The sequence below is a fragment of the Amblyomma americanum genome, chromosome 6 (genome assembly GCF_052857255.1).
Source record: "Amblyomma americanum isolate KBUSLIRL-KWMA chromosome 6, ASM5285725v1, whole genome shotgun sequence".
NCBI classification, from domain to species: domain Eukaryota; kingdom Metazoa; phylum Arthropoda; class Arachnida; order Ixodida; family Ixodidae; genus Amblyomma; species Amblyomma americanum.
This window is the reverse complement of record NC_135502.1, coordinates 71021970-71033996: the sequence shown is the minus strand read 5'-3', so window position 1 is coordinate 71033996 and position 12027 is coordinate 71021970. Positions and strand designations below refer to the sequence as shown.

Below are 12027 nucleotides of genomic sequence, written 5' to 3'. Positions count from 1 at the left end.
GACCATTCGTTTTGGAAGTAGGCAGCACTTGAACTGGTGGAACTGGCGTTGCACGCTCGCGGCACCGCCACGGCACCGCTGCGGAACTTTACAGAACCGGTGCAGTAAGTGCAGGCGAATCGAACGGACCTATTAGGTGCGTTCGATTCGCCTGCACTCCCTGCACCAGCTCTGTCAAGTTCCGCAGCTGTTCTAAGGCGGTGCCGCGAGCGTGCAGCGCCAGTTCCAGCAGTTCAAGTGCTGCCTACTTCCAAAACGAATGGTCGAGTGCAGGCCTGGCCTGGCCTGGCCGTCTGCTAGCCTTGGCGTCGCCACCAAATTGCAGCCAGCAGCGTGGCGCCCAAATCAACGGCCTCCGACATCCCGAACCGCTTGAAGAATTTTCAAACAGCACATATCGCAGCGAAGTGTTGCCATGAATCAGCCTCGATGCAACCTCGCGACAGCTAAACGAAACGAACGTGTGTTCCTTTACTGAAAACGACTGAGGTATGCGCACGCCGACTTGCATGCTAAGCGGTTGTTGCAACAACGTGCATCATGCGCTGCATGCACGTGTTTACTGTTTAGTTAACATAACTGGCTTCGAGTTCTAATATAACTTTATTAGTAGAAAGGAAAGACGCCGGTTACGGGTCCCTACAGAGCACGATGGTCGAGAGATGCAAGCTTGCCCGCGAGGGCCGCCGTCCCCACCTCCGTCGCCGTCCTCTCGGGAGGCCACTCACGTTCCATGAGAGTCGGCAGGCCCGTGTGAGGCACTGTTATCATCGACGAGTGGAATAATTTGAGTGTATCCGCCGTTTATCGCAAAGCGCAAGCCGTCGTCTGCTCCCATGGCAACTGTAGCTGCACCATTTCGGCCAAGGAAGTTATTGACGCGCGGCGTCCGGCGAGACCGGAAGCGGCAGCCGCAGCAAGCCAATAGCAACGCAGAAAGCCCGATCTTCCGGTTTGGCTGCCTCCGCCGCCGCCAACATGGCCGCCATGGCCGATGAGCGCTGCGGTGTTTGTGGCACGGAAAAGTTGTTATCGTGGAAATAAACGCTTCACTATACCTGAAATGTCACTTTTTTTGAGAAAACGACAGAATCTAGGATCTAAATGCCTGTCTTTCCTCCCTGAAGCGAAGGTGCCGAAGAAAACCGCAGCCGATGGTAGCCACGGCTGAGTGGGCATCGAAAGGTACGCGACCGCATGCATTCGAGTACGCAAAACCTTGTAGATATCTACGCACGCGTGCTGCAATCAGTAAAGTGGTGTCTAAATGAACAATTTCGTTATTTAAGCGAGGAGTCAGCGTCGCTGCTCTCAAAGAGCTCCTCGCTTAATGGTATTTGGCACTTGTTGATCCCATTGCTTTCGCGCTGAGAAATACGCGGCGGCGGGCTGCCGCTTATTCGCTCCATGTATCTCCGGCCAGGCGTCGCGCCGCCACGACGTTTTCTGCCGGGCGAACATCGCTGAAAAAAACGTCGCATGTATCCCGGGCTTAATGCAGCACCCAAAAAGCAGGGCCTAATATCCTGCATTACAAGTGTTGTTCTCATTCTCATTGTCTTTATGTGCGTTTAGTACTCGTGTGCCGTGGTAAATAAAAATGCCACCAGATATCACAATAGAGTTACGCTGTCGCTTGCTAGCGCTGCGACGCTTAGTGCGAAAGCATGGATTCGCACTGCGTTGAAGATGATGAGCGAGAAGTGCCGCGCGCCGGAGCGCTCGCGCTAGGGCAGCTGCGAACAGACAGCGCATTATTTTGCTCTGGGTTGGTACTTATCGAATCAGTGCTTGCAGACAGTCTCGCCCATAAAGCTCTCAAGGATTCGATCAAAAAAAGTACCCCAAGATGGGAAAAGTCTCTGCAGGAAAACGGTGCTCGATCACTTCAGTACCCCGTGGAGTGCGTCCCACAAGCCATGTGTGACCAAGGGACTGAGAAGATCTCAGGCGACCCTTATACATCGAATTCGCACGGCCTCTGCCCGCACTCCTGCATGGATGCATAAGACCGGCATAGCATCGTCTCCGCTCTGCTCTTTATGTGGTGTGTGTGGGGATATCGAACATTATATTATGTACTGCCCAGAGTACAACGCGGAAAGGCATGTGATGTTCGCTTCCTTCAAGAAGACAGGCACCCGTCACAGCACAGTGCAGGACATTGTCTACCCAAGTGGAAACCAGACATGCAGAAGGGAGGCTGCACGCCTTCTTTTAACATTTCTGCAGAACACGGATCTTGCTTTTAAATGGTGACAGCAGGAGCGGACTATGGCCTACTGTGATTGAACGTGTGCGTAGATGGTGTCTTCCGGAGTGGACTACTTTATACTGTGAGTGAATGTGTGTATGGAGTGTGGCACTACAATGGCCTATGTTCTACTGTGACTGAATATGTGCATAGATGGTGACTTCTGGAGTGGACTGTGATGTAAACTGTGTGGATTGATTGTGTGCATAGATGGTGACTGCGGGTGAGAATGTGTGCTATTATAAGAGACTGTGCGCTTAGCGGGGAAGATGCAGCATTGTTAATATCGAAGGGACGCTGCGGTGGACCAATTGCCGGCAGATAAAGCAAGGCTAACCCCACCTGTAGCATTCAACACCTCAACCTCAACCTCAACCTTAATATTCGTCAAACTAAATTATTCTGAGACAGTGATCTCATTTAAAAGGCTTGTGCATATTCCTCACCTTGTCATTTGTAAACTTATCTTTTCTTCCCTAATGGAACAGGATTTGAGGCTGTAAGCGTCTATGCTTCCTCTCCTCCTGAGCACTGCGAGCTGTCGGGGATGCAACTTCACACTTATTTAGGATTTCTACCATTTTGCTATATCCCTCGCTTGTGCGGCCCGCATTCAAGTCGTTCGCCATTGGCGATGGTTTTTTTGTTACTTATTTCCACTTTGTTATTCATTCTTGGTTGCGTGCCACCAGCTGTGCTGTCGGCGATTCTCCGAGCTCGGAAATCTTCCCAGGCACGGGATCCTACCCGCAGACCTCCCTTCATCGCACTCGCCTGTGTTCTTTGGTATATTTTGTTTCTCTTGCCCTTACTTGCATTCCCAGTCGATAAATTTGTGCAGTTTATAATTGTATGCAGATTTGTTAAATGGTGCTACCAATTTTTGCATGATGCTAAGCTGTGACGTGAGATATCAGGCTTCTTGCTAGTGAAGGCATGCTTATATTTCCATTCTCTTCTCATTTATGGTAGGCAGACTGGTCGCAGCGTTAAATTTAAGAATACCTTAGACGCTGTGCAAGGCACCATGATGGGAATTAATGCAAACCTGCGTATCCTACATTCAAATTGTGGTATTTCAGCCAGCTCATCTTTCAGTGTGGTTATGACAGTCATCCTGACTCTTCTGTATGTATGTATATGGGTGCATTACATACAATCCGTTCATTTCTTTGGTCATGGGCCAGCTCATCGCTTTTTTTATTTACTTATATTATGTCTAAGTTTAGTTTCTAAAGCAGTAGACAATTTCCTGTGTTGACGTTCATGACAATGTTATAGCCACTGACAGCTGTTGCTCTTGATGTATTTATTTGCAGTTGCCAGCTGCCAGCATCTGTTGGGCCATGCGTGCTTCCTGCCTTTGGCTGTGTCATCCCTCCTGAGCCGTTCATGGTAGTTATTCTTTTTCAGTGATGCATATATCTTAGCTGCCTATTTAGAAAAATATTTTCAACATAGGCTTGCAGCTGGGTGTAGAAATGCATTTAAACTCTACATGCACTTCACAGCAGTACCTCAGCTCATAATCACAGGAACTGTAGACTTGTACAAAATATAGTCGCTCATGTAGCTTTTGATGCAGCTGCTGTTAACATAAAGGTGGTGCCCTCGAAAAGGTCCAATTTGTTCATTTATCCCTTTAAAAACATTGTGCTCTACAATGATGGTTTACTATATGATACGATACGATGGTATGGTTATACTACACAGCTTGTACCTCTACATTCTTAAAACTGCACCATTGAAATATTTTAAATTAATGGAGTTAAAGAAGAGGTGCCATAGCAGATGCCCCCTCTTTAGTTAAACATACCTCGCAACTAACACACTTGGTGCAAAACAAACGTACTTGCACCCTCACGAGAGGACCCTCATGTCAGTAAAAACAAAAAGTGCCAATGTTGCCGTACTTGAGAGCTTTGCTCTTAAAAGCGTAGCTGACTGCCGCTCAAAGTTGAGCAAAGTGGAGAGCAAAAATCTTTTTCCTCATGTGCTGTCCGCGGTGCTAGTGCCATTTGCAATGGCGATTGACATTGAGTCGCATGATGCGCAGCCCATTCCTGGAGCCCATTCCTAAAATACTGAACAATCTGGAATGAGAACATTTTACGATAGGCAGTGAGGTACTGGAAGTGATAACAGAGTACATCTAGGCCAAGTCATCTGCACATCTAGGCCAGGTCGTGCACAAATGCAGACCATTTGAGAGAAATGGTTGCGAGAAGAATGGGGTTTAAGGCCTTTGGCATGCACGCAGGAGTTACGAACAGTGCCTTTGCAGTATGCTCAAAAACAAAAATTTCCAACTGCCTTGCTGGTACAAATCTTTTGGGAAAAAAAGTGGTACACTATAAGGTTTTAAAATTGTGAACAGTGCAGTGAAGCACTGAAAGAAAAATCATAGGGTTCATGCTAAGAAATGGAGGAGAGATCTGAAATTATGAATAGGCGTAGGCAGGACATGCATTTTAAAAAGCTGACTGTCCTTTTGGGTAGTGGAGAGGTTGCTGGCAGCAGGGAACTCGGCTCTTGTCTTCATTTTATGTACAGTGGTCGTCAAAAGTTCGCAGGCCGCTCTGACCGAGCCAGGAGCGGCTGCTCTCCGCTCTCGCGGCGCTGCTATCGCTAGCGCGGCTCGGCGCGCGCCGGCTGCGAGGGTATGCGCTGAGAGGGTGTGCATTCCCCTCCCTTTGACTCTCGTTGATAACAAAGCCTGAAAAATGGTAGTGCGCCGCTCGCCTTCACTGTTCGCTCTTCACATTCCGCTGCGGCGCTTCGCGTGGCATTGCAGAGGAGAGTTTTCCACCAAGTGACGCGCCATACTAGCTGCCATATTCGGTTAGACTGTGTGTGCTTCCCATACTTTTCGGCGTCCTGCCGTACGAAATAACGCGTTTACCCACACATGAGCTGTGTTCCGGCTCTCTCAGCCATTTGCGTGATTTCCCACGTTGCATTTCGGCGCGGAGCCCTCATAAGTTCCGCGACACCCATCAAGAAACTTCTCCAATCCTGTTTGTGCCGATATATGCCATGTCGTGTTTAAAAAAAGCTTAACACGTAGCAAGTAATCTTTAAAATCGACCCGGCCAAGCCCGAATCGACGGTGTCAAATACGTTGGCGACCTCCAATTTGGCATTTCTTCTTTCACACCCTCCTTCATCCCTTCCCTTACAGCATGGTTCGGGTGTCCGCCGATATATGCGAAACAGATAGTGCGCCATTTCGCTTCCTAGAAACCAATTTACTCACCTCCAATTTGGCACGGTTCACTTCCCAAAAAGTGGCCCGGGCCACCCTGAAAATTCACCTTTGCCAATTTTCACCGAAATCGATGTCCAAGCATAACTGAGTGCCCCAGACGTGATGGTAACCTCGAAATTTGGCACGGGTCATTTCGAAAAAAGTGGTCCGGGCCAACCTCGAAATTGACCTCTGCCAAATTGCATAAAAATCGATGTCCAAGCATAACTGAGTGCGCCAGACGTGATGGTAACCTCGAAATTTGGCACGGGTCATTTCCAAAAAGGGATCCGGGCCAACTCCGAAATTTGGCCTTTGCCGATTTGCACCAAAATCGATGTCCAAGCAATACTGAGTGTGCCAGACGTGACGGTAACATCGAAATTTGGCACTGGTCATTTGTCAAAAAGTGGCCCGGGCCACCCCAAAGTTTGACCTTGCCAATTTTCACGAAAATCGACGTATACAACTATAATTCACCTTGCGCGGCATGGTGGCGACCTCCAAATTCGGCACAAGCCATTTCAAAAATTTGGTCCGGGCCACTCCTACAATTCTACCTCTGTCAATCCGTTCCAAAGCCGATGTCTATCTATAATCGATCGCGCCCAGCACATTGGTACTCTTCAAATTTGGCCCAGGACAATAAAAATTTGGCCCGGGCCAAATTTTTGAAATGGCTTGTGCCGAATTTGGAGGTCGCCACCATGCCGCGCAAGGTGAATTATAGTTGTATACGTCGATTTTCGTGAAAATTGGCAAGGTCAAACTTTGGGGTGGCCCGGGCCACTTTTTGACAAATGACCAGTGCCAAATTTCGATGTTACCGTCACGTCTGGCACACTCAGTTATGCTTGGACATCGATTTTTATGCAATTTGGCAGAGGTCAATTTCGAGGTTGGCCCGGACCACTTTTTTCGAAATGACCCGTGCCAAATTTCGAGGTTACCATCACGTCTGGGGCACTCAGTTATGCTTGGACATCGATTTCGGTGAAAATTGGCAAAGGTGAATTTTCAGGGTGGCCCGGGCCACTTTTTGGGAAGTGAACCGTGCCAAATTGGAGGTGAGTAAATTGGTTTCTAGGAAGCGAAATGGCGCACTATCTGTTTCGCATATATCGGCGGACACCCGAACCATGCTGTAAGGGAAGGGATGAAGGAGGGTGTGAAAGAAGAAATGCCAAATTGGAGGTCGCCAACGTATTTGACACCGTCGATTCGGGCTTGGCCGGGTCGATTTTAAAGATTACTTGCTACGTGTTAAGCTTTTTTTAAACACGACATGGCATATATCGGCACAAACAGGATTGGAGAAGTTTCTTGATGGGTGTCGCGGAACTTATGAGGGCTCCGCGCCGAAATGCAACGTGGGAAATCACGCAAATGGCTGAGAGAGCCGGAACACAGCTCATGTGTGGGTAAACGCGTTATTTCGTACGGCAGGACGCCGAAAAGTATGGGAAACACACACAGTCTAACCGAATATGGCAGCTAGTATGGCGTGTCACTTGGTGGAAAACTCTCCTCTGCAATGCCACGCGAAGCGCCGCAGCGGAATGTGAAGAGCGAACAGTGAAGGCGAGCGGCGCACTACCATTTTTCAGGCTTTGTTATCAACGAGAGTCAAAGGGAGGGGAATGCACACCCTCTCAGCACATACCCTCGCAGCCGGCGCGCGCCGAGCCGCGCTAGCGATAGCAGCGCCGCGAGAGCGGAGAGCAGCCGCTCCTGGCTTGGTCAGAGCGGCCTGCGAACTTTTGACGACCACTGTACATATTGCTTTGTGCTTTAGGTCCCAGACCCTGCCATAGGGAGCATATACTTGTAATGAATTGTCTGTGAAGTTATATGGCATTTGTACACTAGACAAACTCTAAAACCTCAACAATGCTCGCACTCTCTGTAGTGAACTTTGTAAACCCCGTTAGTCACCACTTTGTTGCATGTCACCCCTTCACTACAATGTCCCTCGTACCCTGACTCGCTTTGGGATGTTAAACTCAAATAAATTAAACTAAGCATGTCACCCCTAATGTGTGCCGTGGTATGGTGCTCAGCTGCTGACCCAAAAGATGCAAGTTCAGTTCCAGCTGCAGTGGTCTCATTCTGATGGAGGCAAGATGCTAGAGGTGCAGGAACTCTGTCATGTTAGCACACTTAAAGATTTATCCATTCCTCTAATATCTCACATTGCCTGCACCGCTTTGTGCCATTAAACACCATAAAACCAAGCAAAATTAGTGGCTACATCATTTCTGGAGATTTCTCTAAATTTATAATTATTTTCTAAGCATTAACAATTTTCTGCACCTCTTTTCCTTCATTCTGTTATTCCCTTCCTCGCTCAGTAGCAGGTCAGTGATTTTGAACGCCAGCTAAATATTCTGTTTTTCATTCCATTTGAAAACTGTCTCTTGCTCTATTGCTTTGTTAGTTGTATCTGCAGTATAGTATTATGCAGAAATGTGAAGCTTAGATCCAAGAGCTATGGCCTTGATAGTAAGTTTTATATTCAAGGATAGTCAGTTTTATATTAAACCACACTTACTTATTGCGCTATCTATACAGACTTCTTTTGTAATGGGCTACCGGGCACAGGAGTGCTCTGACCTGCAGTGGTAAATATCTTTTTCAAGGCAAATTTCTCAGTTACATGCATAAATAGATTGAGCAAGCTCATGTGCTTGCGAAGCTCATAAACTTGCATTTGTTTTCATAACCTTCCCTATGATGCACTGACTCACTGGAATACACTGCAGATCTTCACTGCAATTAGATTTGCCTAATACAGTGAGACATTGATTTACTCAAGTTTGTCTTGAGGGAAAGTCCACTGTGCTCAAATGAGTGCACGGCAGTTTGTCTTTATGAACTAAAGTATTTGCAGATGATTTATGGATTTTGTTAGCTGGCAAAGATAAAGCAAGGGCGGCAATGTTTTGTAATGTCCACAGCGTATTCTTGCAAACTCCAGTATGTGTGTCATTCCTTTCTTTTCATGCAACATAAGCAGTCTTCCTTTCACACGCATGTTTGAAACAAAATGCTGCACACTTCGCAACTGTAAAATTGAATTTCATAGTGCTGCTCCACAAAATGATATCCGGCTGCAGCTGTAGTTGCGGCATGGAAAATTGGCTGGGCTGTATTTACACCTATTCATCATGATACAAGCCACTTTAAAAGATACTAGTACAATATCCAGCACTTTTGCTGTGGAGAGTGCAGTGCTAAAATGAGAATAATGAGGGAGAAAGCAGACAATATATTTTGGCAGAGGCATCAAGAATGCTTAATTTTTTGGAAAGGAATTTTTGGGACGCTCCTCAGAAGGTTGAGGAACTTTTATACTTCACTAACATGGACCAATTATGGAGTATGCCAATGCATTGTGGGACCCTCTCGTCGGAGCCTGTTGTGATATGCTGGAACACATTCAGAATCGTGCAGCGCAGCTTGTCACCAATAAATATTGTTTTAATTATCAAAGTATCAGTGTCAAACAAGAGCTGAACTGGGACTCTCTGTAGGAGCGCCATTTACGAATAAAGTTAAATTTTGTATCCAGAAGGCGCGACCACGGCTGGAAAATACGTGAGATGTAATGCTGTACTAATGGGTTCAGACTGTTTTTTTTTTTTCTTTCCGCATGCCATCAATGAATGTTGTAAGCTGCCTTAAAGTATTGTTGAAAGTGAGTCCGAGGCAAAGTTCCCAGCACTGTTGTCAGAATTGTAATGTGCACGCATGCTACGCTGCTGTTTTTCTGCTTTTCCTCTTCTTGTCCTTTCCCGAACAATTGACTGATGTGAATGCGTTGTTGATGCTCTTTTTTATCATCTGCCATAGATTCTTTTCGATCCTGTACTAAAGGTTGGCACATGCTGTAGGATTGATTGTGTTTGTATGTATTCCGCCCTGCAGTTATGCCTTCATAAATAAATAAATAAACAGCTGATAATTTGCTAGGGCTGCAGGAGCCCAAGAGTGAGAAAGGCAGTGGGAGGCCCTGAGCCAGGTGGGATAGTGAAATTTGACTTGTAGTGGACAGGGATCGTGCAGCTTGTAGAGGATAGGAAAATAGGAGACTTATGGTAGAGGCCGTAGACTCAAGTGCACCTATCTGGACTTGTGATGCAATCTGTAGGGCCCTTCGTTTTTGGGTAAAACCTTGTTTCTCCCTATTGTTGCACTGCACTCCAAAAAGATTCTTAAACATCAGGTTCAACGCCATTTCTGTGCAAATGTGCCTGTAAGAAAGTGTGGTTTGTTGATGCACAAAGCTGAAGAACTGCTGGAGGGTAGTGGATGTCACATATTTCTTCTGACAGATTTTTAAAATAATTCTGGTTATTTTATTTCACTTTTAATGCTTATTGTTCGTCGAGTTGCTTATAATTTTAGGATAAATTGAAAACTACATGCACTGACTGGTATTTCATTGCAATATATATACCCATAATTATCAAGCTGTGTTGGAAGGTAGGTGTGCATTTAGTATGCGTGCTTTGAATTTCAGTGGTTGCTTCTGCACTGCAATATGGAGGATGGGTCTCTGCTGTGCGAATTTTTTGCAATGGAGTGAAAGTAACTGGAGCAGTGTGTGTTACTGTGCCAATCAGCCAAAAGTTCTCCCACAGGACCACCGAGCTTCTGAGTACCTATGGCTCAGAACTCGAAGCTCCGATTGCCCTTTCCAAGGTTTTCTGCATTAAACAGTGCAAGGCCAAGGGCTCAGAGCTAACAAGCGTTTGACACCATAGAACTATACGCAGTAGTGCTGGGACCGTGCAGCAAGTCAGTGTTAACGAGGTCGGAATAAACGTGGTTTACTGTACAAAGCTGGTGTGAAATAATAATTGTGTGCACGGTAAACACTGCTCTTTTCTTAGTCAGTCATTCAAACAAAGCAGTAGATATCAAATTTGGTATTTCACTGATCCCTCAATTTTTTGCCAGCTAAAGACCAAGGGTTGCATGGAAGTTGTGCAAGCCACCAAGTTGCGTGCGATTGGCGCCAGCGACCAGGAGCAGGCTGGGAAATTTGTGAATGGCCAGCGGGTTTCACTCAGTACAGCAAGCTTTTTCTGTAAGTACAGTTTTTGGCATGGCATTGCTTTGGGATGCATGCATTAAGCTGACTGCTCTGCATCTACCCATGCTTCAAAAACAACGAAGTACAAGAAAAAATATTGATTGCTTAAAAAACTATGCCACTTCTGGTGTGTTTTTCCCGATAGTATTTGCCATTTAAGGGGGGACACTACACTATTGATTGAAATTTTGAGCCGCTTGCTCGATTTAACTGAAACTTGCAGGGCTGGTTTATATTACAGCTGGGACCATCTGTTCAAAATTTCATTACCCTGGAATAAGTATGAAGCATATTAGCATATTATGCAGCCTCTATGACAAGGATGACTGTGCTTGCTTAGGAAAACGATCCTTTCGAAAATAAGTGTTATCTTCCAAATTTTTTCCGTTATGTGGCTTTAGGAATGACGAGAGCACACAACTGTGGAATTATTTTGCTTAAGTTTGCTATATTTCAAAAGAATGCTGCCTTATGAAAAATGGCATTCGTTTTTCATCTCCGCCACTGCTTTCAAACTAGGTTTTTTGGCATAAAAAAAAGGAAAAAATAGGCAAATTGAGACAAGTTGTTTTCCTCACAAAATTTCGCTGCAGAAAGTCTGCTACAATATTAATATTATCAAGTTTGAAAATCACCCCACCGTATTTCCAAACCTCTAATGTTCGGGCATGATCCATATGGTATGGACATGTCCGAGCTTTGGACAACTTGACAGAACAGATGAGTCCTGGGAGGCACTGCTTCACAACGAGGACGAAACTAAACGTGAAGTCATCCGTCTCGCCCTTGCCGCTGCTGAGATCCAAGAGATTCCGGTCGACGGCTGAGGGGAGGACATGGCTGGGACCGAGCGGCGCCTCGGGTACCCATTATCCTTTTGACGGGTGCTAATAAATGTTATTTCTCTCTCTAATGTTCAGGAAAACCCTCCAGCAGCATATGTAGGTCCCTCTTCTTCAACTCTATGCTGCTCAGCAGCAGTGGCTTCAAGTTTGCGCTTTTTTCTGGCCACCTTAGAGCTCTGAAGTGCTCTTGCTTGTGCCTGCACCACGCACAATTTGGTGTTCTCCTCGATGACCTTGGTAGTGTGTGTGCCACAGGTAATGTCCAACTTGTCTAAGACTCTTTTCAGTCCCATCAGTCCTTCATTGAAGTTTAGAACAGCTAGTGCTGCAGCTGTCTCGATAGTTCTGAGAGATGCAAACTCTGTCTTTGGACACCGCTTCCACACCAACGAGTTGAACGACTCATTGGAATTCGTAGTCTGCATGCGCGAGCAGCGCGCAAGTAGGTCTGCTTTGGCCAGGCTGTTATACAGGGGCACAAGCTCCTTAGCGATGTCCCTGCTGAATTCTGGGCGGTGCGTGCGAGCCACTGACGGCTTGCCCGCGGCAAGCAAGGCCTGGTGCCTGTTGTAATGGCACCAGG

At 46.4% G+C, this 12027-nt stretch overlaps 1 protein-coding gene across 5 annotated transcripts in view; it reads left to right on the top strand.

Annotated features, from left to right (window-relative positions):
- The first annotated feature begins 950 nt into the window (after nucleotides 1-950).
- The window catches only part of LOC144093677 (uncharacterized), a 377080-nt gene continuing 366003 nt past the window's right edge, over nucleotides 951-12027 (top strand). For 3 of the 5 annotated variants that reach the window (XR_013306305.1, XM_077627266.1, XM_077627264.1), the window contains exons 1-4: nucleotides 952-1185; nucleotides 2947-3040; nucleotides 3574-3649; nucleotides 10464-10593. Coding sequence is in view for 4 of the 5 variants with exons in the window: in XM_077627266.1 (XP_077483392.1) it covers nucleotides 1155-1185; nucleotides 2947-3040; nucleotides 3574-3649; nucleotides 10464-10593 (331 nt within the window). In the remaining variant the exon portion in view is untranslated. Of the gene's footprint in view, nucleotides 1186-2946; nucleotides 3041-3573; nucleotides 3650-10463; nucleotides 10594-12027 lie in introns of all 5 variants that reach the window. The other 2 variants (XM_077627267.1, XM_077627265.1) reach the window with 1 other exon arrangement.